The 26,113-nt window shown below is 41.5% G+C and overlaps 2 protein-coding genes across 4 annotated transcripts; one reads left to right on the top strand and one right to left on the bottom strand.

The window, feature by feature from the left end:
* Positions 1-259: 259 nt before the first annotated feature.
* On the top strand, positions 260-21,529 carry vmp1 (vacuole membrane protein 1). 3 transcript variants are annotated; one of them, XM_063493915.1, is made up of 12 exons: positions 260-291; positions 850-957; positions 1,212-1,344; positions 1,559-1,649; positions 3,200-3,310; positions 10,669-10,836; positions 11,021-11,152; positions 14,752-14,832; positions 14,967-15,083; positions 16,458-16,519; positions 19,288-19,387; positions 19,859-21,529. In XM_063493915.1, exons 2-12 carry the CDS (start codon positions 879-881, stop codon positions 20,000-20,002), a joined length of 1,218 nt encoding a protein of 405 aa, XP_063349985.1. In that variant the 5' UTR covers positions 260-291; positions 850-878; the 3' UTR covers positions 20,003-21,529. The 3 variants fall into 3 exon arrangements, with proteins under 3 accessions (XP_063349985.1, XP_063349984.1, XP_063349983.1); XM_063493914.1 differs by lacking the exon at positions 260-291 and adding an exon at positions 300-406; XM_063493913.1 differs by lacking the exon at positions 260-291 and adding an exon at positions 365-406 and having other exon boundaries at positions 735-957.
* Positions 21,530-21,724: 195 nt separating this feature from the next.
* tubd1 (tubulin, delta 1) lies at positions 21,725-25,903 on the bottom strand. Its single transcript, XM_063493314.1, has 8 exons — positions 25,567-25,903; positions 25,333-25,480; positions 25,026-25,242; positions 24,723-24,954; positions 23,800-23,964; positions 23,578-23,706; positions 23,192-23,375; positions 21,725-23,079 (listed from the first exon to the last, which is right to left on the bottom strand). The coding sequence occupies exons 1-8, from the start codon at positions 25,715-25,717 to the stop codon at positions 22,974-22,976; spliced, it is 1,332 nt and encodes a 443-aa protein (XP_063349384.1). The 5' UTR covers positions 25,718-25,903; the 3' UTR covers positions 21,725-22,973.
* Between the last annotated feature and the right edge of the window lie 210 nt (positions 25,904-26,113).

The following is a 26,113-nucleotide window of genomic DNA, read 5'->3' as shown; positions in this document are numbered from 1 at the left end:
AATCTGGCAACCTCCCATTGGACTGCTCCTCACAAGGAACGGAAATAGACCTTTACATCTATTTCACAATAACAGTAGTCGCTTATGAAGTGAAGCATGTGATTTCATCGTAAGTTATTATAATACTGGCATTACACCATGAACCGCTCCCACGTTTACTCAGTTAATTATTTACAACATAAAGTAAACAAAAACTTTTTCTACAGCCTTTCCCCCCAGTGGTGCACAGTAGTGCTGGTTTTACTTTGACAGTGCCTGCGTTTGTTTCCGGGTAAAGAGGACAGGAACAAGGTACGGATGTCATGTAATTTTAACAAACATTCCTCTGTTTCTCTCCTGTATAACGTGTGTCTTTTCTCATTACTGCAACAGTATAGCGGCAACAAGTTGTTTTAGACGTTTCTCGGTGAGTAAGGGAACTCGTTATTGAGTTTAAACGCCTGATTTTGAGGTACAGATTCCCGACGTCACTAGCTCGGTCGTTAGTATTTTGGCTAGCCGGTTAGCATGTAGAGGGTTATGCACGTATTTAGCACGATATCTACTTACAGACTGACCTACGGAAAGACGACAGCTCACGTCAGCTGTAGCCTTCGCTCTCGTAAAGCAGTCTGTAATAGTTTCACAGTCGCCTCGTTGCTTTCTGTGCTATATCTCTGTCTTTGAATTTGAATGTCAGATAACCGGCGTGTGAACGAAAGGTTCGCACTAACTGATAGTTTATTGGTTGACAGCTGCTGATAAGGAGTTCCAGTTTCTACACAGTCCCTGCTGTAATCTCTTAGCCGTTCAGAAACGGGGACACAGGAAACTCCAACTCCTACTTGTCGTGCTCCTCTCTCGTCCTAGACTGCCTGACCTGCCAAACGGTGATTGACATGGCAGCTAATGGAGCAAGCTGTGAGCAGCCTCAGAAACGCGCAGGAGCTAAAGACAAACTGAATGGGAAATCCGCAGGTAACCTCTATCAGTTGTATCTGTTGTGTAACCTTTGACACAGAACTGCACCCATCACCTTATGGCATTCACGCTTTATAAACAGTCACACTGATTCACTCTGGGTTATTTTCACTTTCCATAGGTGCAAACAAGTACATTACAGAGTACATGTATTATGCATTTAGCATTACCAATTCAAGAAGTGGCAATAAGTGTTGTGTCTGTAAGTATTACAGAGTGTCAAAGTGATTTTGTTTCGTTTTATTCTCCAGACTTGTCGTTAAGAGAGAGGAGACAGAAGGATAAGGAAGAGCGCCTGTCTCTGGTGCTATGGAGGAGACCTGTTACCACTTTGCATTACTTTCTACTGGAGACGCTCCTTAAGCTAAAGGAGTGGACGTTTAAGTAAGACATTAAAGGTTTTTCCTGGATTTTTTTCTTAAAATAAAGTTGTCTGCTGGTTGGACATACCCTGTGATTTAAGCTGCTGTATAAAAAAAAAAAAGTACTTATGCCTCAGAAGGTGGATTTGTGCATTTTATTGAGATCAGAGACACTTAAATTTAATGGGGAAAGAATGGAAGGGGATATGATTGTGTTTTCTTGCTTCCCAATTCAGGCTTTGGCAGCGGAGAGGCATAGTTTTCCTGTGTTTGGTGTTATGCTCTCTCTTTTCCATCGCATACTCAACTGAGGGAGAACACCAGCAAGTAAGCCTAGACTTGATTTGCTTTCTTAGAGACGTTAAGAATCAACTAATCAGTTACTTTGTCATCGGCAAGTTTAAAGGTTAACGATGAGTCATGTTTTATCCTGCTCGAGACTTTTCCAAGAATAAACTTTGCATTGTGAGATAATGCAGTGTGCACTGTTGTCAGGTAACCCTTGATCATGTAGTCATCTGTCTGAACGTTCTGTTTACAAATTCATCTGTGCAACGGTCTGTCACGGTTCAGTTAAAACACTACAGTCCTTCAGGGCTTCCTAGAACCAACTGAGAATGGCGTAATCATTTACCTAGAACAGCAGGTCAAACATAGGAAATGAGCAGGGAAAAAAATAACCCAAGAATAAAGCAAATTTAAATATGTAAAAAATACAAATATTAATGTAAAATAAGGTAATGGGATCAAAAAACATTATGTTGTTTTGATTGTAACTGTGCAGTAATAACTGTTAAGACAGAATTTCCCTGTAAACGGAGTGTAATGAATATTGGTCTAATGCTTTTTTTAAATAAATAAACCAATGTAGTTATTAAAAGCCTAAAAAAGATATTAACTTTTTGTATCATTTATTGTAGAGGTGAGCAATGTGACACTTTTTAATTGTGGACAATCTGATTTGGGCACTTCATACAAAATACAAGGTATATGTTTTGCAAGAGCCAAATGAAGATTCTCTTTCTTATGTTTGCCTCATTTATGATTGTGGTGGAGCCTTTCTCTTTGGCACATTTAAGTAAACCTTACCATCTTACTGGGGGTTTATGCATCGGTCGGACATTTATGGCATATGCACAATGTAACCTCAAACCACTCTGCAACTACTCTGAAAATCAGGCCTTAGACAGTAGCCACCCACTCTGTCCATCAGCCATTCCACATCAGCATCAGGAGAAGCGGAGATATGACTGATGGTGACTGACTTTTGTTTTCACTCTTTATAAACTTCACTCGATTATTTTTAAAGCTGACGTATAAATCATCAGTTATGGTCCAAATTTTCAGAATTCAATGAAAGCGAAAACAGGAAGTTGTGATTCAGGCATTTTACACTTACCTAACAGTGACTTCCTGTGTGTCCAGACTGTAGCTCAGGTGGCAGAGCAGGTCAGCCACTAACCAGAAAGTTGGTGGTTCGATCCCAGGCTGCCTCCTGGCTGCATGCCAAATATCCTTGGGCAAGATACTAACCCCATGTTTGCCTACTGGTGGTGGTCAGTGTCCGGCAGCCTCGCCTCTGTCAGTGTGCCCCAGGGCAGCTGTGGCTACAATGTAGCTTGCCATCACCAGTGTGTGAATGGGTGAATGACTGAATGTAGTGGGGTCCTTAGGGACTAAGTAAAGCGCTATACAAATGCAGGCCATTTACCATTTACCATATGCAGACCTTATGTGATAACAGATATTCAGCTAATCCTGAAGGGAAGATTTTCACTCAACTTTTTAGATTTTACCTTTAGACGGTGGTGACTACCCTGCCCTTCCCCTTGATTTATGTATATAGTTAATTTTCTTCACTTTTTTTTCCTTTGCAGTATGTTCAGTATCTGGAAAAGAAGTTCCTATGGTGTGCCTACTGGGTAGGCCTTGGGATCCTGTCTTCAGTAGGCCTTGGAACTGGTCTGCACACCTTCCTTCTCTACCTGGTAAGATAGCATCAGCGGTATGGAAATGCAGATGCAAAATACCTTTTACTGAAGTAAAGGTAGATAACAGAGGCAATAACACTGACATGGTTTACATTTAGACTGAACAGGTTTTATATGCATAGACAACAGACCATTTTAGGCGTGAAACAGTAGAGTACTCACTGATATGAAACAAAGTGTGGCTACGCACCATTAAGAACAAAGTACAGTCACAGCAGGAATTTTGAGAGCAGGGATAGTTGTGAATAACTTTGTAAAATGGCAAAAACTTAAAAACATATATTGAAAAATATAAATTTAACAGTTGCAAAAGGAGCAGGGAATACCTGTAAGCGAGAGTCATTCAGCTTTACCTGTCTGTACAGATTCTACTCCCTGTCGTTATTTTACAGTTCAGAATAAAGCTGCTTCTCCTTTGTCACACTATGGCACGTGTTTGATTTGAGTTTTACACCAGATGCCCTTCTTCATGCTGGAATTGAACCAGTGACCTAAGTGAATGTGTAAACCACTACACTGTGGGAAAAGCTGTAACCGTATTCCAAATCTGAGGAAATGTAATTTAATTCCACTTGTGTTAATCATTTCTGGTCTAGATTGAGTTAGCTGACTTTTACTGAATACTGGCCTGACTAAAGGCTACAAAATGTAAAGAGAAATTGATTACCAACATTATCTGGTTGGTTATGGTCAGCATGGGTCAGAATATAATTTACCTTAACAGTTAGCGATTTTCTTACAAAAATGCTAAATTTGCAGAATTCTGCAAAATCAATGTCCGTTTGTTCCTGTACTCACCAGAGGATGGCGTCATAGTCCACACCGAGCCATGAGCCCTGTGTTTCTTCTAACGTCACACGTTTGTCACACGTCTGTCGAAGGCTTTGTATGAGTGAAGTGTAATTTTCCCCTGACAGGCAGTCACAGAGTGACTGTCACACTGAGTCACCATAAACATGCGTCATTGGTCTTTGGTTGTGGCTAAAAGGAGAATTTAGCAAAATGAAAGAGAGGAAGAAATTCTCCACCAAAGTCCGCTTCAGGCTGATGATGTGGCTTCTGTGCTGCAGAACATGTGCCGATGTGGTTCAGCTGAGTCAGCCATTTCCATTATAATGAAATAATGGGAAAAGATGTAACTGTGACCTTCCCCTTTTTCTTCTTTTTTTTTTTTTTTTTTTTTTTTTTTTTAAGAAATGGTGTACACTCCCTCCATTAATTCTTTACAGCTGTCTAGTGCTCTGCTTCTTTATATACTGTGTGCAACAATAATGACATAGCAGTAGTGGCTCGTGCCATATACTCTGTGTGGGGTTGTGTATTGTGCTTTTCTTTTGCAGTGAGAATATTAAACAGCTCTGGTTTTCATAATAACTTGTCCTTATGTACCAAAAGTCAAGTCATGAAACATTGTGTCTAGACCAAAAAAAAAGGAATTCAGATTACTCCACCGCAGAGGAGTTTGACTTGTTCCTCAAGAGAATGACTTCTTTTTTCTTTAATCACATTACAGTAGGAATTTGTTTTGTTTGGATAATTGTTCACCCTTATTTCCTTCCAATAACAACATTTTGCATTCATTTTCATAAACTGTTGGGCACTAAATTATTTACCTGCATGGCACTGGCAGCAGCACAGGACCTCATGTCTGCTTGTGTATATATAGGACATTTTTATAAAGAAGGCATACTTCAGGTTTTATTTCTTTCTTCCTGGCCGCCAGACATGGTATGTAATACCTGGATATCTGTTGATTACATATGCAGTCACATGTGTCACCTGTGTGACCCACAGTGATCCAAGCAATCTGATATTAGGGTCTGGCACCCAGCAATTAAATTTTCTTGTCTTTAAGTGTAGCATAGGTTGCTTACGGTCTTTGCTGGTAGCTTTCCATCCTCTCATTTGGAGCTACTCTCCATCCTCCAGAGGTTTCATACCTACAGCCTATCTCTACCAAGAATTTTGCTGATCCTTCAGTCGAAGAGGTTCTGTAGGCTCTCCTGCTTATTTTATAGTACCATGATTGTGTCTATTTGTGGAGGTATTTGCCTACAGAGAACCTACAGAGAGGGGCTTTCATCCAATTCAACCTCCAAAATCCCAACTGTGTGTTGCTCAACGTGGATGATGCTTTACATTAGTGGAGTATGATTGACAGCGGAGTTGACTAGAAATGGGAGAAGCATGAACTCCTCATCAATCCATACTCACTCATTAGGGGGCCTTATCCCTTTATGTTTGGGAACTGTTTGCACTTAAGCTGTTCTATAACACTGGCCTTATAGTTTGCCATAGGTTATTAGATTAAGGGCTTTTTCTCCTTAACTTGCTGTCCAGCAGACTCTCTGCTGCTGTTGTCACCACTCCTTCAGAACCACGACTCCACGACTCCAGCTGATGAGAGCAGTCACTTGTCTGATTTGCCTTCTTTTGCAAGCCGACATGACAAAGATGCAGTGTCTTTCCAACCAGGTGCACTTTCCCTCTGCAGGCCAAAGCCACGTGCATTTTTCCATCTGTGGATGGTGGGTTGATATATGCACCTTAACTTGGGAGCAGGTGGTCTTATTCATAGTTTTTTTTATTTTGACAAAAATAAAATTTAGTTTTAGTTATAATTTAGGCATCTAAATTCTTTATTTTTTGAAGTTTTAGGCAACTAAATATCATAAGATTATCATAGACCAAATCTGAAGTTGATTTGGTTTACTAATTTATAGGGTGTGAGAAGTTTGTTAACAAAGCATCTTCTTTTCTTTGATATCAAATGTGAAATATGTCCAGATGTCTTCTTTTCTCTTCCGTTGATTTTTAATGTTTTGCCGCGTTTTCATGTGAAACGGAGGGCATGGGAGGGCCCCACCACATCCTGTTATTTGGTGGTAGATCAAATTGTGCCCGCTAACCTTGCTGAACAAGGAGATTTCTTTTGATTGGATAACCTTCAAACTCGACCTGCCTCGCTAAACGAATTAATCAATTGTGATTGCATCTCTTCTCTCCAGAACATTTTCATCTGGTTTTTATTTGTCGATGACAGTGTCGGTATATTTCATCACAGTTTTTTGTCCTCATGCATTTGTTTTTATGTAGTATTGTCTTGTTTTCATCAGGAAAAAACAGTTGATGAAAACAAAATGAACACTGTCTCGGACAGAACTCTTATCTTGTCCATATGTCCCAGTTAGGGCTCACGGTAAACTTTGTGTTATTTGATACCATGTCAGCAGATTGTTTTCATCGGTGTCGGATTGTTTTCAAGGAATTGCCCACATTTGTACTGAGGCAAATGCCCTCATTTTGTTTCCTCCAGAGGGTGGATTACATTCTCAGCCTTTTTCTTGTTTTCAAAGAAGTTCAAGGCTCAAATTCAGTGTTTTCCTTTGGTTGCTGGGGAAACTTACAGCGGCAGCTGCAGTCATCTCACTACACCTCATTTCATCAACAGCTTGGACTTCGATTCCGAAGAGGTACCAAAGCAGGTCAGTGGCAGTCTGGGCTTTCCACTGTTGTAGTATTCCTTTGGGATCACCTTCCCTACAGGCCAAGAGGTGATGTTTACAGATGCCCTCCTCTTAGTTAGCAAAGGCAGTATGGAAGCACAGGACAGTGTGTAGGAGCAGAGGCTGCTTCACATCGGTGTGCTGGAGCTATGGGTCGTATACTTGGCCCTCAGGCATTTCCGTGCTCAGTCCGATAACACGTTGACCATGCATTGTATCAACTATCTAAGCACCAGATCCAGCCTGTCCTGCGTGGAAGCTCAAGGGCTCCTGATATGAGCCTCACCTCGTGAGTTTTTCTTGAAAAGATGAAACTTTTGGAGACAACTTTGCCCAAACCTCTGCCGTTTCTTTGCTCCCGGTTTTGACTGATTCAACACATTTACCAGTGCTGCTGTGGAGGTTTTACCTGAATGGTGACGCCTGTTGTTTAGGAGAATACTGCACTGATGCCATCAGCACTAGTATAAATGGGGACTTCCCTGTTTATGTCTGATACGACTAAAGCGGCAAGCATAATGGGGCATAATGTAAAACGTCATTTCTACCCATGACATTTTACATTACCTTGAAAGGTGTTCCACTGACTGACATCTGTACCACAGCTGCTTGGACTTCCTGTTCTACCTTCGCCCACTTCTGTAAAGTTAATGTTGCCATTCACATTGTGGGTACAACAGTTTCTTCTGGTCTTTTACTCCGCAACTGCACTGTGGTGAGTGCAAATTCATCATGACCTTGTTTTATTGAAGTCATACCATTGAAGTTGATAAGTCATCGAATACCATCTCTTGCCATCACAAATAATGGAAGCAAAACAAGAGCTGCGAATCTAAGATTCTGTGAATTCTCTATCACCACCAGAGCACACTGGTGATTAATGAAATTGCTGCGTACCAGATCCCTTTATTGGGTTACACATGTAATTTTTATTTCTGTACCTGTTCATAATATACGAAACACGTCATCAGACTGGGTATTGGTCTTTTTCTCTGCATATGTATGAAACTGCTGCATATGGATTGTCTATGTACTCTGTTCTAGTACTCTGTGTTCTGCAGAGCATGACACAGTGTATTGTGAAAGCATGATACAAATATGCAAGATAAAGTTAATTGCAACAGAATTGCCCCATAGCTGTGGGGCAATCCTAATGAGTAACCCATCAAACGCTGGTATGAATCTCCTGCAATCTGTCAGCAGTGTCTCACGTGCCAGCCCAGGCATCTTTTTAGCTTATTTCACTTCATATATTGAATCATTCTCTCTTATTGAAGCTTTCGTCCTCTGCCATCTTTGTAATATCTTATATCAAGTCTGTTTGTTCAGGTTGTTTGGTTGGAAAGGATTGTTGTCCATTGACACATGGAATTATTGTTGACTGTCGCGCTCCCCTTGTTACTTTCATTGTTTGTCCTGATTGGCTTCATTGAGAGTGCCTAATTCTCCAAATTCCTCTGATATTTTGTAATTTTTCACAGAAATGGTGAAGCATTCTTTACATTGTTGTCACTTGACGTGAGCCCACTGCTCATATGGAGATTATTTCCTGTCTCTTAGTTTGCTAAAGTTTAGCTCATGCTCTGAGTGCTTGTACCTTTTGAATCTGTCTGCTCTGTTCAGTTAGATTGATTTGTCTGGCATAATGGCATGAAACCGTTTCACTCCAGTGAGCGCTGCAGTAGACTTAAAATTGGCCACTCAGCAAGCACCGAGTGTGGGACTGACACAGTTGTAAAGCTCTTAAGAAGTGTGGGTGATCGAGGGAATACCCCTGCAACACAAAAATAGGTTTAAGTAGCTGCGATGTCAGACCCGAGATGGAAACGGAGTGTGCCGTGTTGATAGATCTGACTAATTTCAGTCATTCACATTGCAGCAACTTCTGTCACACCTCTCTGTTCAACGTTAATACCAACCATAGACGGAAAATGTGTAATATTGTTTTTGAAGAAAAACCACATTTCCCACCAGAAGAATTACACGGAATTTACCTCAAGCCTGAAGCATTAACACATGGCCACATAGAGAGCATGAGGTCACTGTGATCCTCTGGGTGAGGGGAGTAACTCACCAGTATGAGCTTACTCTTCATCATGATGTTTTTGGATGTGTTGCCAAGCAAACACTGGGTTCTAGTCTTTATGTTGTGCTTAAACTACTCATGCTCCCTGTACTTATACATGTCTGAATTGAGAATTTAAATTTTAAGAGACCAATAATTTAAATGAAAAAGGTTTTCATTTATGTCGATGCACTGCTTTGTCAGTTCACCCCTTTGGCAATCTTTCTCAGGAATTTTTCATGATTAACCGAGATTGTTTCCCAATTTTTGGGTGAATTCATTCCACTTTCAACCAGAATCTCACATAATTGAAGCCAAACACAGGGATATTTGAATGTTTGGCTTTCCCCTAAAGTTATTGTGGTTGCTCATCATCCCTCGGGATTAAACATGACCACACCCGCTACCATCAGGTCAACATTTCACTGTAGGACTTTTTTCTTTTTAATGAAATTTGTTGAACTCGTTTACTAGGCCAGAGTTAAAAGTAACCTATGGCCCTTCCTGCTGCATCATATTCCTAACCACCTTTTACACACTGAATACCACTAGTGGTTTAAACAGGAAATGTCATGTATGTTTGTTCCATGCACAGAGGGTCTGTTTTTATATTGTATGTGGAAAACGGTCAGTGGAAGAAGAAAACGATGAACTGTTTGCAGACCAGTGATGAAGCAAAGAACTGTTTGATAGATCCTGAATGAGTTCTGTTGATGTGAACGAACAAAGAGAGCAGTGCCGGTGCTGCTACATCTCCTGTCAAACGAGCGTATCTGAATGTTAAGAGCTTAGGTGTGTTTTCCTCCTTGGTAACAGTGTCTTGTTGTCTCACAAAGGGCTAATGTTAAATGAAGTCCTGCTTGGATGAAAAGGGAGTGTCTTGTGTAAACTAAAGAAGCCTCCTGTGTGCTCATACTCTGAGTGGGTGGAGAGTTACCATGATGAAGCATTTGCAGTCAGCACAGACTAATTGTGCGCTGTCCGTCTACTGTCACTGTTGCCTGTTTCACCTCAAAGAAGCATAATGAAGTAGCTATGTTGTGGTTGCAGGTTGCCCAACTGTTACTGAGGCCAGGTGGCTCAACCTAACCACCTCGACAGTGATAAGTGATGACATAGCTACCTGCCAGAGTGGCGGCATGACTCAGCTGCTGGTGCTTTGTGTTTGCTTCTTACAGTGTAGCACTCGCAAGCTGTGTTTAACAATACAACAGCAGCTTAAATTACTGCAAACATTACTGTACAAACTGCAGGCCACAAAAAGATCACAATCAACACCTTTTGGAAGGACTTTGAACAAAAACAACAACTTTAGTTGAAGAGAGATATATTGCACGACTGCAATATGAAATATCTGCTCCTGTTTGAAAGGCTGAAGTTGACACAGACTAATAATTAAAATATAAAGAAAATCAATCTTTAGCCCTTAACTTTGCTGTTCGAGAGTCTTTTGAGTAGCCTTTTGCTCACACTATGACCTCACGTTCATGTTCTTTTGAGCATTTTTCATCATAAAGACATTTGATGACCTCCCCTGTCCTTTTTAATGAGTTATGACTCAGTGAAGATATCTATCATGGATTTTTCCAAGGGTTGCCACATGGACAGAGACCACCCTCACTAACGTCTGATACACACTCAGTCATTTTGTTCTGTAAGCATGGCTGAAATATGACAGAAACCACTCAGTTCAGAAAGGAGCTTCAAGGGTTTCTCTTAGTAGGCTATCAAAGGGGTAAAGGGTTGATGTAACTTGGCTCATTTTCCATCTGTCTCGCTCTCAGGGCCCTCATATAGCTTCAGTAACCCTGGCAGCATACGAGTGTGGGTCCACAGACTTCCCAGAGCCTCCCTACCCAGACCAGATTGTTTGTCCCGAAGATGGAGGAGTGGAGGACACAATCTCCCTCTTCTCAATCATGTCAAAGGTCCGACTGGAGGCCTGTATGTGGGTGAGTGTTAGCTTGAATAAAGATACACTAGAGTTATCCACCCTGACGCACACCAAGGATGCTTTTTCAGGGCTGTGTTGGTCTCGTTTGTGCATAAATCCAAAGTATATCTAATCTTTCACCAAGTAGTTTGATGCATCATAACTGAGTTATCGCAAACATAAAATGTTCTGTTTATGTTTAGGGTGCCGGCACCGCCATCGGAGAGCTGCCTCCTTATTTCATGGCCAGAGCAGCTCGTCAGTCGGGAGCTGATCCAGACGATGAGGACTACGAAGAATTTGAGGAGATGTTGGAGCAGGCCGAGGGTGCTCAGGTCAGAAGCACTTGTTTTCGTAAAGTGTTAGCCCCTAGGATGTGCACTGGTGTGAACATCAAGAATATTTAAAGATTAAAGAAGGATTATGCTCAGATATGCATTTCGATAAATGTGATTTCGAGAAGCCTAAAAAGGCGACATTTAAGTTATATCACTTATTATTTAATTGAGTATGGCTTCCATTTTTGTTTTTTTTGTTTTTTTAATGCTTCTTTCCCACTCACAAAAATTAGCCAGCGCTCCCTTATCACCCCTATTCTTGCTTCATTTCGCGGGCTTCCAGTAAAACTCAGAATCCATTTAAAAATTGACAGGTCAAGCCCTACATGGCCGGGCTCTGGCATATATAGCAGAGCAGCTGAGACCTTACAACAGCAGCTGGCCTCTCAGATCATCTGATCGGGCTCGCTTAGCTGTTCCATGTTCCTTTTTTTAAAACCAGAGACGATCACGCTTTTAAGGTTGCAGCTCTTAAGGTCGGCTAAATCTGCGGTTTGTTTTAAATGACTGCCGTTTTTGTAGGTTAGCTTTTTCTTAATCTTTCTCCCATTGTTTTTGGCTCTTGTTCACTTCTAATGTGTTTATGGAAGTGTGCATGTTGGCATGAAGGTCTGCGTGCTGGAACATGTATTCTTATTTTTAATGTGCGGTTTTATTCAAACTGTGAAGCACTTTGTAACTGTGTGTTTTAAAAGGCACTGTACAAATAAAGTTATAATTCTTTCCAAATAAGTTATATTTAGTTTGAACAGGGGCCCAAAGTCATCCAGCCTGCCTTGTACTGAAAGAGCAAAGCAGTTACACTCAATATTGGACTATCTATACATCTGTTCGGATTTATTTTAATGTAGCTGCTTACACGGCGCCCACAGACTCAATACGATATGATCTTATTTAATATGGCTTAATTTCATAATGTGCAACTGACCACGAAGCCACTGTCCAGTGATTGGTCTCAAAGTGGCACGTGACTTCAGTGAAGCCCCGCCCTTCTTGCACTTCCAGTAAATCTGTGTGTTCGTGGGTGAGTCACCCTGAGCACAGCTCCCTCTTTAATCATCCCTCGGGCTTTGCTCTCTCGCTGCCTCCCTCCGTCTCTCTTTTCACCGGCCTCTAATTTGAATGACAGGCAGCGCTGTCAGGAACTGAGTTCACATGACTGGAGACTGCTGAGACCAGAGGCTGAGTAAGCAGAACAGAAATTAGAGAAATGGTGTCCATTGTCTCCATCACCTAGTCCCACTTCAGTGGTTCTCAGCTGACAAGGTCATCTTCACGGGGTGTTGTTTTGTTCAGGACATATACACTTAGGTGTGTGTCACGGGCATTCTGAGAAGCACTGTAAAGACCCATTAACATAAAACAGTTATTGGAATGGATACCGAAGAAGAAGAAAAAAGACTGAGTGTGACAAAAATGGAAACGCATGTCCCTAAATGTGTTAAAACCTGCCTTTGTGTGCAGTGTTGTAGTTTTGCAGTGAGCAAATTGAATCTGAGCAGACATGTTCGAGCTGCATCCAGGCAAGTGTTGAAAGGTTGGTTGAAGATGAGAAGAATTTGCTTGTTTACAGATCAGTGCATACCGCAGGAGGCAGTGCTTTAGAGTTGCTCATCCAATATCAGGAGAAGAACCACATATGATGAATTGATTTACATAAAAATGACCAAAACCCTGAAGAAAACTTGGAGTCAATACACGTTATGCCTGAATTAGCAGGAAATCTACATCGTAATTTATTTATTTATATAAGGCTTGTGTTCACCCTACCAATGAGCACCTGTTTAAGCCTTTAGAGAAACATGGTGCTTCCTTTTTTCTGATTTTAAATATAAAAACCTTTGGGGGAAAGTCACAAAAGTTTTTATCAAAAGTCTTATTATAATCACCAGTACCGTATTTTTGACCATAAGGTGCACCGGATTATAAGGCGCAAAACAAAACAGTCAGATAAGATAAATTTTACTCAACTCATTCTTCTTGCTTCCTCCACTTCCGTACCATTGATTCATTAATGTTGAATTTTCTCGCAGCTGCTCTATTCCCATGTTGTTGCAGTATATTAATGACTAACCTCGTATTGTGGATGGATTATCTCAGTTGTTCTCCTGACTGAAGTTTGGTCTGTTTACAGTGTCCTGCTATGCGATTGTATTTGTCCCTAACCATCGGGAACCCTCACGTTAACTTTTATCGAGTGGGAAAAAGTTTGCGTTCATCCTCCAGCTTTACTGTGTTTATGTTATGCTAACATAGCTGTGTCGCTAGCGATCACGTAGCACATCATTATATACCAGCTAGCCAAACTTCAGTAACCCTACAAAAAGTCACTGCTGTTTAGTTTTCTGTCTTCATTTATGTTGGAAGTGATAGCAGAGCTCTACGTTTTAATTTTTTCATAAGTCTCTCAGTCAGAACATGCTATATCATGTTTAGGTGGAAACTAGCGAGCTAACTTCCTGCTAACTTCTAACTCTATTAAATTTAATAAATTCTGTTTTCATGGATGCCTGGATGTTAAACTTAATTGTTACACCTGGTAAAGCAGCAACGCTGATCATTTTTGTTAAAGATGAAAGAATTTAGACAGTTTTTAACTCTCAGTGATGTCGCAGTGACTTTGGGACCTAAAGCGGATGGAGTTTTGGACCCGTGAGGCTCCTGACTACGGTAGCCGTAATGCTCCAACAATCCATCAAGCAGTGCGGCTTCGTAGCTTACCAAAATTGTACTAAAACATTTTATGACAGATTTTTGAACGCCGTGTACCACATAAAATCGGTTCAAGGTCAGTAAGCACAACCAGAATTCATACATAAGGCGCACCGGATTATAATGCGCACTGTTGATTTTTCAGAAAATTTAAGGAGTTTAAGTGTGAAAAATACGGTAATTGTTTCAGTGGGTGCTTTATAAGCCTTATAAAGGGTAACAGCATTGAAGACTCAGGATGCAGTTTTTATGAACAGTTGCACTGAAACAAACATGAAAAAAGGACTTAGTTTTTATCAACCTCGGTACTTTGGTGCTTTCTTAGTTATAGAAGATTAAAAACTAAACTTAAATTTGACTTTTTGTTGAAAATAAACACACATGGTGCCAGTTTTTGTTTTGTTTTTTTTTTTTACACTGGCTTCCTGTGCCTGCGATGTTTTTCCTCTATCTCAGATCTTCACAATGTAGCCGCAGATGTTTCAGCCTCTCAGAAAAAACCAAAAGGTCCTCTGCACTTTTGTACCAAATTCACCAAACCTCAGAGAAAGTCTTAAATTGGTCTAAAATAGCAGGTATCAGTACTCTATTGCTCCTTGTAATAACACTGGAGACGGCGGCACTGTTAAAACATTTGGTTTGGTTTAAAAAAAAAAAAAGTACACACATTTGCAAAAAGTACAGAGTGGTTATTTTAAGAAAACAAGAGTGGTTGTGTGTTCAGAGATGTGTATGTGTGCATGTGAAATCTTTGATGCAGGGAAGTGTAACAAGAATTAAAAACCCAGCAGCTTAAAATAACAACCCCTGCCTGGCAGCCATTGATGCATTTACAATCACTTTATTCACTTGTTGTTGTTGTTGTTGTTGTTGTTATTTTGCAGGATTTTGTTACAAGAGCAAAACTGGGAGTGCAGCACATGGTGCAGAAAGTGGGATTCTTTGGCATCTTGGCCTGTGCCTCAGTGAGTAGGAAGTTTTCAGGCTCTTTTTTTATTATTTTATTATCTTTTTTAACTTTTAAACTGAGTTTGTTACGGACAAATTGATGTTCGTGCCCACACGACGAATCAGTACAATCTAACGTGCCAATTTTCAGATTCCCAATCCTCTCTTCGACCTGGCTGGAATAACCTGCGGCCATTTCCTGGTTCCTTTCTGGACCTTCTTTGGAGCAACTCTGATTGGGAAAGCCATCATCAAGATGCACATACAGGTCAGCAGCACAGTGAAAGCATTGATCAGAGGTGGTTTAAACCTTGCAGAGAGACGGTTTACCTCAAACAGCAGCATGTTTTTTCCTTTTTTTAACATAAGCCCCACAGGCCCACGTACTTGCAGCATCTTGCCTTCAAATATGATTCATCTTTTGTTTCATGTCGTCGCGCTTCTCTGTCCGCAGTGTAATAATGCATCTCAGAAATCCTCTCATAGGAAAAAACGGTTATCCACTGCTGAGTGATACCCTTTGAACAATCCCCACAAGCCTAAAACGTGTGGGAAAGATCAAGCCTCAGTGTTTAAATCATGAGGTGGCGACTATGAGAAAGTCCTAATTGGACACTTCTGGTTAACTGTTTCTGATGGCGCTCTTTTTTTTTTTTTTTTTTTTTTTTCTTTTTTTTGTTCCTTCGGGGATTCCTTATTCTGGTTTGAGCTTTCAGATGCATGCCACGCCACATAAACTTACTCCAGATGAAAGGAGGGAAGCTTTTAAGAAGCATTTAACAAGAGTTTGGATTTTTAAAAATGCACTAGATCCAAAAAAAACAAAAAACACAACTTAATTACGGAGGGTATTGTTGAGTCTACCATACTAGTGACTAATGTAAGCTCAGACTGCGAGGGGCTGTCTGCGTCTGAGGCACACTGTTGAGTGTTTCAACAAACTAAAGCCTATCAATCTCTTGGTGGTACCAGCCAATGATCTCACTATGAGAGCTTTCAGACAAAGAGGACTTGAGGCAGTGGGGGTAATGAAGGATGTAGAGTGGATGTGAGGGAAGAGAAGGAAATTGAGCAGACTGTAAGAGGTTACAGGGGGGAGAGTCTTTTGTCTTTTATTTTTTCCTCCCCCCAATTCTGTACCTTGAACCTCGTGGACGTTGGATGCCATATCCTGTCTGATTTTGTCCAGGGGGCCATGTGTCATGCCGTTTTAGAGCTGATCAGTTTCAGAACCAGGGGGAGAAGGGGAAAAAAAGTGGGTTTTTTTGTTGTTTTTTTGGAACCCCCACCCCTCCACTTGGGTGCTTTGAAAACCACACAAAACCCCTCACACAGACCAAAATTTAGGTTAGCGCCAGGTTTGAGTTTCATAATTAGGGTGTCTGTGAACAGTGTCAGATGTGGCCTCAATTTCTCAGAGTTGTGTCACTAAAATTGAGAATCTAAACGCGTCTTTCTGCCAAGAGTTTTTTTTAAAAAAAGGTGCATTTTAAGGAACAAATGTTTTTTGAAAATGCTACACATTTTAGGAGACTTTATGAATAAAGTTGAGAATTTAAAAAAAATTCTGTTTTATCAGCTGTCCTGAATTTCAAAGCAAAGTCATCAATGTTTTTATTTCTTTTTTTTTTTTGTTCCTCAGAAACTTTTCGTTATCATCACCTTTAGCAAGCACATAGTGGAGCAAATGGTGTCACTCATCGGGTAAGTTTTTTTCAATTGTTTTATTATGTCCTGTACTGATGTGCGTGTGTGTGAGAAAGCCTGCTTTAATTAGAAACTTTGTGGAGTCATTGTCTTTCGTTGGTTTTGTGGTTGGCAGCACATTTGTAAACTTTTTCAGATGCGTTATGAACACTGATTGGGGATCCTGTATGAATAAATGCTCTCGCTGCGGGGGCGTATCGTATGTGCACGCATTTTCCTTCTTTTCTTTTTTATTCCCCCCCACCACCACCACACACACACACACACACACACACAAAGGTATTTCTTCCCCCCCACACGTGCAATCCATCTCTGCTAGAGCATTGGTGGTCAGGCGTGTGAGGTCCCATCCGAACATGCTCATCTGACTCACTGAGTTGAGCTGTGACTGAGAGAAGAGGCGGTTAGAGGTTTTTAGAAGAAGCTTTTTTGAAAGTAATAAGACTTTAGTATATATATATATATATATAGGTAGGTCATGGCTCTGGATTGCTCTGTTTCAGTTTTCTTTGAAGATGCTGAGTTTTCAATTTCATTTCATTTTGTTTTTTAATAATGTGGAGGGAATTTTTCAGGCACGGGATGTCAGAAGAGATTGTATACAAACTCAGCACTTTTTTTTAAGGAAATTGACTCACAGTCATGTAAACGTCTCAAATCTTAAGCAAATTCAAACAAATAAAGAAAAAAAAATCCCCCTAATAGTCTGTCTGTGGTGTAGTGGTTAACACTTGCAAATAAAACGCATCCGGTTTGAGATAAGGAGGAAACAGGAATTCAGTCTCATGGGTCACACCCCAAGTGCTGGTCCCTAAAAATGAGGAGAGCTCCGTCAGAAAAAGGCATCTGGCATAAAACCTGCACTAAATCAACATGTGGATCCATCCACTGTGCCGATCCCCTCGGGAAATAGGGGAGATGCTGAAAGTACCTACGAAAGCCCCCAATGCTTGTTCTATTGAAGTACATTTATATACGTGTGTGTACACATGTATTATAGGGCTGCCATGATTAGTCAACTAGTCACGATTACATCGACTATCAAAATCATCGACAACTAATTACATTTTTCGTTTGAAGCTTTGTAAGATCCTGAAAGATGCAGGAATAAGTTGTAGGATTTAAGAATGTAATAATGGACTGAAACGGAAGATGGCAGCAATGCATCTACAAGGATGCCAGCTGCCATTAAACGCCAAAGAAGAAGAAGCAGTCTCCGGTATCGTAGCTGTGTCCAAATTCAGGGGCCGCATCCTTTGGAGGCCGCATTTGTAGGTCGATTATGTCACAGCGATGCGACGAAGGCTGCCCAAATTACAAGACTCCTCCAAATACGACCGACAAATGCGTCCTCCTTTTCCACAGATTTGAAAGATGGGTCGGGTGTGTCCTTCGTGGCCAGACCCATTCAATTTTAAAAAAGAAAGGAAAGGAAAAACTGAGACATACTGCTGAAATTGCACCTTTTTTTTTTCTTATATTATATCTCAGCAATTAAATGTGTGATCTAACTTCTTCACACTGACAGAGATTTCCCACTGCTCCAGCCCACCTAAGGTCAAAGTTGGCTGCAGGTGGCCCACACCTTTAGCTAGTTTTAAAATTGGTATCCTCCTTCATAGGAGCTTCTTTTTTACTTTACCAAAAACACTCTCTGATTTAAAATGAAATTCAAGGTTCTTTCCCACGTTGCTGCCGCTGCTGCTGTACAGATGACTCTCGGTGACTCGCTATGATGTGTGCAGATAGTTTTTCCCTGCTGATACAGGATGTTTCTTTTCCAGTTTGTGTGAATTCATGTGTGCTTACATGTAAAGTCAAAGCGATAACAAGAATGAATCACACAAAACTAGTTAGGTTTAAGTGACATCAGCAATTACCCAGTCCCCATTTGTGTGTGTGTGTGTGTGTGTGTGTGTGTGTGTGTGTGTGTGTGTGTGTGTGTGTGTGTGTGTGTGTGTGTGTTATCGCTCATGTTTTTGCTTAGTCTAGTCAGGTCTAGACAACATGTTTATGTCCTGTCCAGGGCCAGAATTGAATTCATGCGGTGGGAAGGCTGTGTCTGAGTACAGCCTGCAGTATATTTTTCTTTTCATGGTAATGATAAGTTTGAAGTCATGTAGCGATTCTTCTTCAAACTGTACTGCTGCTGACCCAGTGGTAAAACCACAGTACCAGTACCTGTCTATGACATGAATTGTTAAAATTGTATTAATAATGTCTACCACCACCACCCCCCCAGTGAGCTAATTCACTACCTAATAAGGGCATTAGCACGCCCTCATTAGATGTCTTTCCATCCAGAAGGCAGCAATGTTGGTAAAGGTGATGACATCATGTCGACTCACTTCCTCAGTGAAGGGGCTGACACAGACTCCTATAGAGAGCTAAAGGGTATAAAAGGAGGGTTGAGGAGTTTCTGCTTCATTCCTCTCTGCTGCCTGCTCCTGCTCACAGTAACAATTAGAGGAGGTGGCAGCTCCAAGATAGGGCCCACATGTAGGATGGGGCCTTCAGCAGTTGTTGCCTGGCCTGAATGCTGTTTGACTGGATCAGCGAGGACCTTCTTCTTTCTTTTTCTTTTTTTTCTAAAGTATTGTTCAGGGAAAGGGAAGACTTGAATAGCTTAGTGTGCAGGATCTGAAGTTTTGGTTTCCATGTCTAAGAAGGCTGCTTAAAGGGTAAGTAACTAAATGTTTCACCTCCTTCTCTCTCTCTTCTTTGTTCTTTTTGTCTTTTGCTGCTTTGTGGGTATGCCATGTCAGGTCGGTGCCCAAACTAGGGCCATCTCTCCAGAAGCCCTTCAGGCAGTACCTGGAAGCACAAAGGAACAAGCTGCACCATGCTGGAGGAAGTGCACCAGCGGTAAGAAGATTTAGACTTTACCATGCATTATTTTTGGTCTATTAGCTTTATATGTATATTTATTAAAGGGCAGCCACTAAGTGAATGAGATTTTTTTTTTTTTTTTTTTTTTGGCAAGGTTTCATATAATCTGTAAAATTAAAAGCCGTAGTATCTACCTAACTACCTTTAAATCCATGCACTAGAGACTCGGAAGCATAGCAAAAGTGTTGATGCAAATTCAGATTTTAGGAAGTGGCATAACAAGCCCTTATATATATCAATAAGTGTAATTAATTAATAACTGTATAAAATGTGTCAGTGCCCTCTGGTGGACAAACTGTGCATAGCAGTCTCTTAATTATTAGCATATCCTTCAGTTGTAAATGGCTGGTTTTATCAGTCTAGCTCTGAATGCACTGATATTCACTGTTTGCTTGTACGAGGGTAAAAAAAAATAAAGCATGTCCACCCTAATTTGGGGTTTTTCAGGATGAGAACTGGCTGTCGTGGGTGTTTGAGAAGGTGGTGCTGGTCATGGTCTGCTACTTTGTCATTTCCATCGTGAACTCCATGGCTCAGAGCTATGCCAAGAGGCTGCAGCAGCTGAGGCACTCGGAGGAGAAAACCAAGTGATGGCGGAATAAAGCGGTACAAACATCCAAGCGACTGTGTTTGTGCTGCTGCTGAGAGCTCCACTTTCGGCCACAGCCACTCACAACTTAACAAACCTCACCCTCATCCATTCTCAAAGAGGCTGAACGATCAAGAAACCAGGCATAATTTGTCGGTGTGTGCGTACGTGCGCTTTTTTTTTTTTTTTTTTGAGGATGTATGTGCCGTTTACTGTCTCCTCGTTCAGGTTTTTGTAGTTCTTCCTCATCTCACTCTTTAGGTGTGTCTAGCGCGATTGGTTCTACTGCTGATCTTAACAAGTTACTTTAAATTAACCCATTCATTGACCTCAGAAGTAAAGCAGCGGTTTGGTGGTTGCTGCTGTGTAAGGGCAGTGCCCATCAGATGCTATGCCTTATGCAAGACGGGAAGGCGTGACCTCCCTTGAATATAGCTCTTGACTTATAGACTTGATTTTTATTTAATTTTGTAACCTTTGTGTATGGATGGATCTTGATTTGTCTGTACAGCGTGCTGCCAAGATAACTGCTGTGGATGGCGTTTCTTTTCAGGGTTTCATTGACCTCATGGTTTTTGTCCTGTAAGACCAATTTTGTCTTTTGTTTCTGGAATTGTCCATTTAAAAATGGCAGGAGGAGGAGGGAGGAAAAAAAAAGCAATATCAACTTCAGATGGTGTGGTATTGATGTTTTGCACATTGTGTAAATATCTTACTATCTTTTTGACAGTATGTTCAGATGTATTTCTATTCTATGGTCTGTGTGAACATGAGTCAACTTGAACCAAAACCCAAAAGAAAAGGCGATATCATTTGTAAAGTGACGATGTACCCTCAGCTAACTAGTACCATTTCTATTCTGTACATTTGACTTAAACCTGGGATCAGATCATACATAAAACATGGAAATTGTGGCACTTCTTCTCCAGACTGAGTCTCTCATTTGTTTGGATTTTCCTGAAATGTTCATCCATGGAGGCTTCCCCCCCCCCCCGTGTAATACTGTTAGGTTTAAGACCCAACACAAAAGATTTGATTTGTAATTGTCTCTTTGAAACGATCATCTTGAAGGTAAGTGTCACGTCAGCCCTAACACACTTATTTTGACTGCTTTTAGTACCAGACGCATGACATCCTTCATGGTAGGACCAGAATTTGGTTTTTGATGTTGATTATTTCTCAGCTGGCCTGCCTTCCCGACTCTTAAACATACTCTGTAGATCCTGGCCGACTTCAGCTCATGGTTGAGACTCCCCAACCATGTGGTTTGGCATTCCTTCACACCACTCTTCCACACCATCAGCTAGCTTATCAGACTGGTGTTGGCTGTTGGATGTGCTTGGCAACAGCGGTCTGTAAGCTGGCTGAAGTTGTTGGCCTTCAGCATTTCTGGGTTCATCTCGAGCACTGCAGCTACATATTAGTGGGTCTGCGTGCGGACAACGCTGTTATCTAAAGAGACTCTTTGCTTTTATGTCACTCCACTTCTACTGTGTAAAACTCATGAACAATAAAGAGATGAAAAGTGATTCTTTCGCTACTTTTCTTTGTGCGGTGCTGCCTTTCAAAATGATCACTGATTGCATTTCAACTGTAAACGTTTAAGCTGATCTCAGCTTGGGACATTTTACTGCTTAATGCATATTTAAGCTGCTGTAGCCAATACAGTTTATTTACATAGAAAAATTAACATGATGCATTCTTAAAAAGGGAAGAAGAAATATACACATCCGCTTATGTTTTCAGTAGCTATGATTGATTAAGTAACACATACTTTATTTTGTTGCAAGGGAAATGTCTGTGTTACAGCAGCAGGATTAAGAATAAAAAGTAAAATCTACAATAAAAACACTGCAAAAGTACTGCAGGTGAAAGCCTAATAATGTGAGGTAGTGCAAAAAGTTAATGTACAACTGATTAAATGGAAAAAATTGGAGTTGAAGAAACCTAAGACATTCTGCAAAAGAATAGTGGGAATAGCATTAATTTAAAAAAAATGTATGTAGATTAAATGTAAGAAACTGACAGGTGTGTTCAGCGGTCATAAAAAGAAGAGCTGCGGTAGAGTTTCTTAGAGAACAGGAGAAATTAGTTCCTGAGGCGTTCTTTATGGCAGCGTGGTTGAATGAGGCTACAGGAGAATGAGCTCAGTAGTGTGGAGTGGAGCAGGTAAGATGGATTGTCCCTGATGGAGAGCAGTTTGTTCAGTGACCTCCTGCCCCTCACTGACTCAAATGCTTCCAGATTCTAGCCATTGAGGTTTCCACCCTTGTGGATTCCTGACCCGACCAAACACCAGCAACGTGCCATTTACGTTGCTGCTGACTGAATGACTGGCAGATCTCCAGCATCTTGCTGCACACATTACAGGATCTGTGCAAATCCCTCAGCGAGGATTTCACAAGGTGATCTTCTGATATACCTTTTACACGTCAGCCTTTGTAGCCACCCAGTCAGACAGGTGGCGTGGACGCCCAGGTTTGTGAACGCAATAACTCAAGAACAAGGTGACGAAAATCGATACCATTGGTGTATCTATTAAAAATGTCAAACCAGTTTGAATCGCAGTGACCTTGACCTTAAGGTCACAGGTCAAATTTTCTCAAATCTAGGATTTTCAAATTGATACCAGAGGTGCATCTACTAGGAAGCTGAGAGGTAGGTCTGGCGGTGTGATTGCAAATCTGGGGTAACAAGTGTCTGGCATAGATCTACACAGTTTTTACTAATGTAGCATTTTATTACCCATCTTATAACTTGACACTATACTACTTGAGATGCAAGTATTATAAAGTAGCTCCAGCATTATATCTTGAATAGAGACATCCAGTGTCTCAGTTCTCGCCAGTGCAGATGTCAGAGTCCAGGAATTCAAAGAATTATGTGAAATCAAAGCAGCAATATAAACAATTTATACAAAACACATAAGGTGTTATTTTCTTATCTATATGAAAGCCACAGTAGTTCCCAGTGCTAGCACAGCTGACTGTAGCTGGAGATCACCTGTTCAAGAGACGTGAAGCTGTCTAGGAAGTCCTCCTCTGAGATGCCAAATTTAATGTACTGATGGATGTACGCCCTGTAACACAGGAAAAGTGAAAGAAAAGAATTTTTAAAAAGAGAAACTGTCTGCTCAGTTATACTTCTGGGACCAGCTTATCCTAACTGTGCATGTACAGGGACTGACCCACCTGGAGGCAAACATATTCCAGGCTTTTCCCACCATGTCATCCAAAGGTCTGAGCAGAGCCTGGCTGTTACTGACCAGCGTGGCAGATTTCTCATACTTATTAAAGGGTACAGGGGATTTCCACAAGCTGAAAGCTTCTTTGGAAGAGAGCCAGGAGGTGTACAGGGCTGGATCATCAATGCCACCTAAGCACATAAGCACATAATTCACATCCCCTGCTCTGTACAATCTGCAGACTTACATTGTTACAAAAGAATTGCTCTAATCAGTCTTTTGGAAACATCATCCCCTACATGACTGTCATAAATTGATCTGGTAAACTCACACAATCACTGCCTTTTTCCCCTTTTAATTAAATTAAATGAATGTTTCATCCATCCATCTGACCTGTCTCTGCACTGTAGACATCTTTCCCTCTCAGGATGAGAAGGTTGGCCAGAGAGGTGTTAAAGCTGCCCCCTGTGAGACTCCTGCTCCGCCCAGAGTCAGCAGGAGGATGCACCTGCCAGTCTATACCTGTCACATGACAAACAAAGATCCTCTCACTATCACTTCCAACAATATCTCATTGACATAACAGGCTACACGGTTATGTTAGTGTGCACTTGCCTTCTTCCATCTTTGTGTTGGAGATGAGCATCTGTCGCAGGTGTTTGAGCAGCCCCGGCCAGCTAAACGTACTGTAGGCTATGGAGGAACTGGCCATCTGTGGGATGGTGCACACGCTCAGTAGTTTGTACTCTGGATGACAGGCAAGAGCACTCACCAATTCACCTGACAAAAAAAGGCTGGATTGTGAGAAAGTCAAACTCTGTGGGAACCTTAAGGGTGTGTGTGTATACAGTTGTGGTGAAAAGTTTACATACACTCATCATGGGCGTGAATGTCTTGGTGATTTTTGGCCTTTAGTCATTTGTTTCAACTACTTTTTTTTCCAGAGAATATGATTATACATCTTTAATGACCCAACAATTGTTTGAACTGATGATCCTGGAACCTGCAGTTGTTTAGAAATGGCTCTCAGAGACTTTCCCAACTTGTGCAAATCTACAGATGTTCTTAGATCTTCGCTGAGTTCATTGGACTTTCCCAGTGTTCTGAGTATTGGTCAATCCACTGAGGGCTATGAAACACATCATTGTCATGCTGCCAAAGAGAAACTACCAGATGTACTCAATCATGACCACTAACAAGAAGTGAATTGGTCTCTGCAAGTTAAAAGACATTGCAGATCCTTCTGCAACACTTATTAAAAGATTTAAGTGAATGTATGTATACATTTGAACCTGTATGTATACTTCTGACCCTGTGTGGAATACGGAAAATCCAAAATAAATTCAAACTTGTGCACCAAACTCTTGTTTTTTAATATAATTAAAAATGTATGCTGTACAAAGGTTCCACCTGGAAAAACAGCAGCTCAAAAAAACCCCAATTACAAGCCCACAATTACCATGACATTCAAGCCCACGATGAGTGTGTAAACTTCTGTCCACAACTGCAGGTGTGAGTGAGTGTTTGTCCTTTCTCACCCAGAGGATTTCTGCTGTATGCTCCATGGGAGTCAGCGGTGAGCGCGGGCTGCAGGATACTGCCCAGCTGGTGGGCGATGACCCTGTTGACGTCACTGAAAGAGATGTGTTTGATGTTAAGCAGCCGACTGCAGATCCTGTGCACCGTGTCATTCTCGTGCACCAGTATGGCGTCTGACAACTGGTAGAGATGAGCCAGCGTCAACACAGAGTTATAGTTCTGGACGATCACCTGAAAGTAAACAGTCAGAAGGTAGCACGATTCTCTTTTACACCACGTTAAAGATAGGTCAGCGTCCACACCTCTCCAGTCCCGTACGGCCAGGTAAGGTGGTTGAGGATGAAGGATGATGGATAAATATCACGGAGACACTGAGTAACGTAGGTGCCGACACCTGACCCCGTCCCCCCTGCCACACTCATCATTGCTATAAGCCCAGCCAGTCTGTCACAGCGCTCCACCTCCCGCCTCACCAGCTCCTCCACTGCGTCTCTGTGACGAGGACCATGGACACAATACCTAGATCAGTAAAAGAAACAGATGATCAGCGTGAATGCTATCAAATGACAGCATTCCAGAATAGGTGGGCTCATACTGTCCCATCCTTACCCATTAGCCCAGTTGTTTCCGGAGCCCTGCTTCTGGCTGAAGTGAGAACTCGCTCCATAGCTCCACCTGCCAGACTTTGCAGCCATGCTCATACTCCGGTTGATTACTTTAGGCTCCATATCTATCAACAGCGCCCTGGCAACGAGGTCTGGTGTAGGGAAAAACACGGCAGGAAACATGAGTGCGGAAGACGGGACTCAGACTTTGTTCAGTACCATTAGAGAGGCGTCGTACCTCCGTGTGCGGTCTGGTGAAAGAACCGCTCGCAGCTGGCAGCGCTGTACGTCTTCCTCTGTCCCTCCTGAGCATCGCTACAAATGATGTCAAACAGCTCCTGACCCACCTGGTTACCGCACTGACCGAGCTGAACTGTTACTACAGACATGTTTCACCCAGATGATAACACTCAGTACCGGTCACAGAGCGATGGCACCCACGCTGTGACACACCCGCGACCTCGAGCTGATGGAGCAACGCTTCATAACTTCGGGGCTGTCTATACCTTCGTAGATATATCTGGTACGTTGGCGTTACAGCGCTCGCGAAGCCGCCACAAGAAGTTGAACTGGCATTTCCAGTCGAAACCGGCAAAAGTTTCAAAATAAAACTCAATCAAACTAAAGTTGTTCTGTAAAGTCAACACAAAAAGGTTCAGACCTTTCTCATAGTGCATGTGTAAGGTTTGTGCATGTGTATTTTTATTTCCAAAGAAATAATTTATTTAACACAAGTCAGTGGGGTACATACTGAACGTAAGAGAATAGAAACAAAGTATCTATTC

The sequence above is a fragment of the Pelmatolapia mariae genome, linkage group LG14, assembly GCF_036321145.2.
Source record: "Pelmatolapia mariae isolate MD_Pm_ZW linkage group LG14, Pm_UMD_F_2, whole genome shotgun sequence".
NCBI classification, from domain to species: Eukaryota; Metazoa; Chordata; class Actinopteri; order Cichliformes; family Cichlidae; genus Pelmatolapia; species Pelmatolapia mariae.
Note: the sequence above shows the minus strand (reverse complement) of the source record. Positions and strands in the feature narration are given on the sequence as shown.

Excerpts from the sequence above, each read along its gene's own strand:
- vmp1 (XM_063493915.1), top strand. The coding sequence starts at position 879 with ATGGCAGCTAATGGAGCAAGCTGTGAGCAGCCTCAGAAACGCGCAGGA. Across the intron at positions 14,833-14,966 it reads GCATCTTGGCCTGTGCCTCA|ATTCCCAATCCTCTCTTCGA; the intron begins GTGAGTAGGAAG and ends GCCAATTTTCAG. Across the intron at positions 19,388-19,858 it reads CTGGAGGAAGTGCACCAGCG|GATGAGAACTGGCTGTCGTG; the intron begins GTAAGAAGATTT and ends GGGGTTTTTCAG.
- tubd1 (XM_063493314.1), bottom strand. The coding sequence starts at position 25,717 with ATGTCTGTAGTAACAGTTCAGCTCGGTCAGTGCGGTAACCAGGTGGGT. Across the intron at positions 25,243-25,332 it reads GGAAACAACTGGGCTAATGG|GTATTGTGTCCATGGTCCTC; the intron begins GTAAGGATGGGA and ends TTACTGATCTAG. Across the intron at positions 24,955-25,025 it reads GGCCGTACGGGACTGGAGAG|GTGATCGTCCAGAACTATAA; the intron begins GTGTGGACGCTG and ends GTTTACTTTCAG.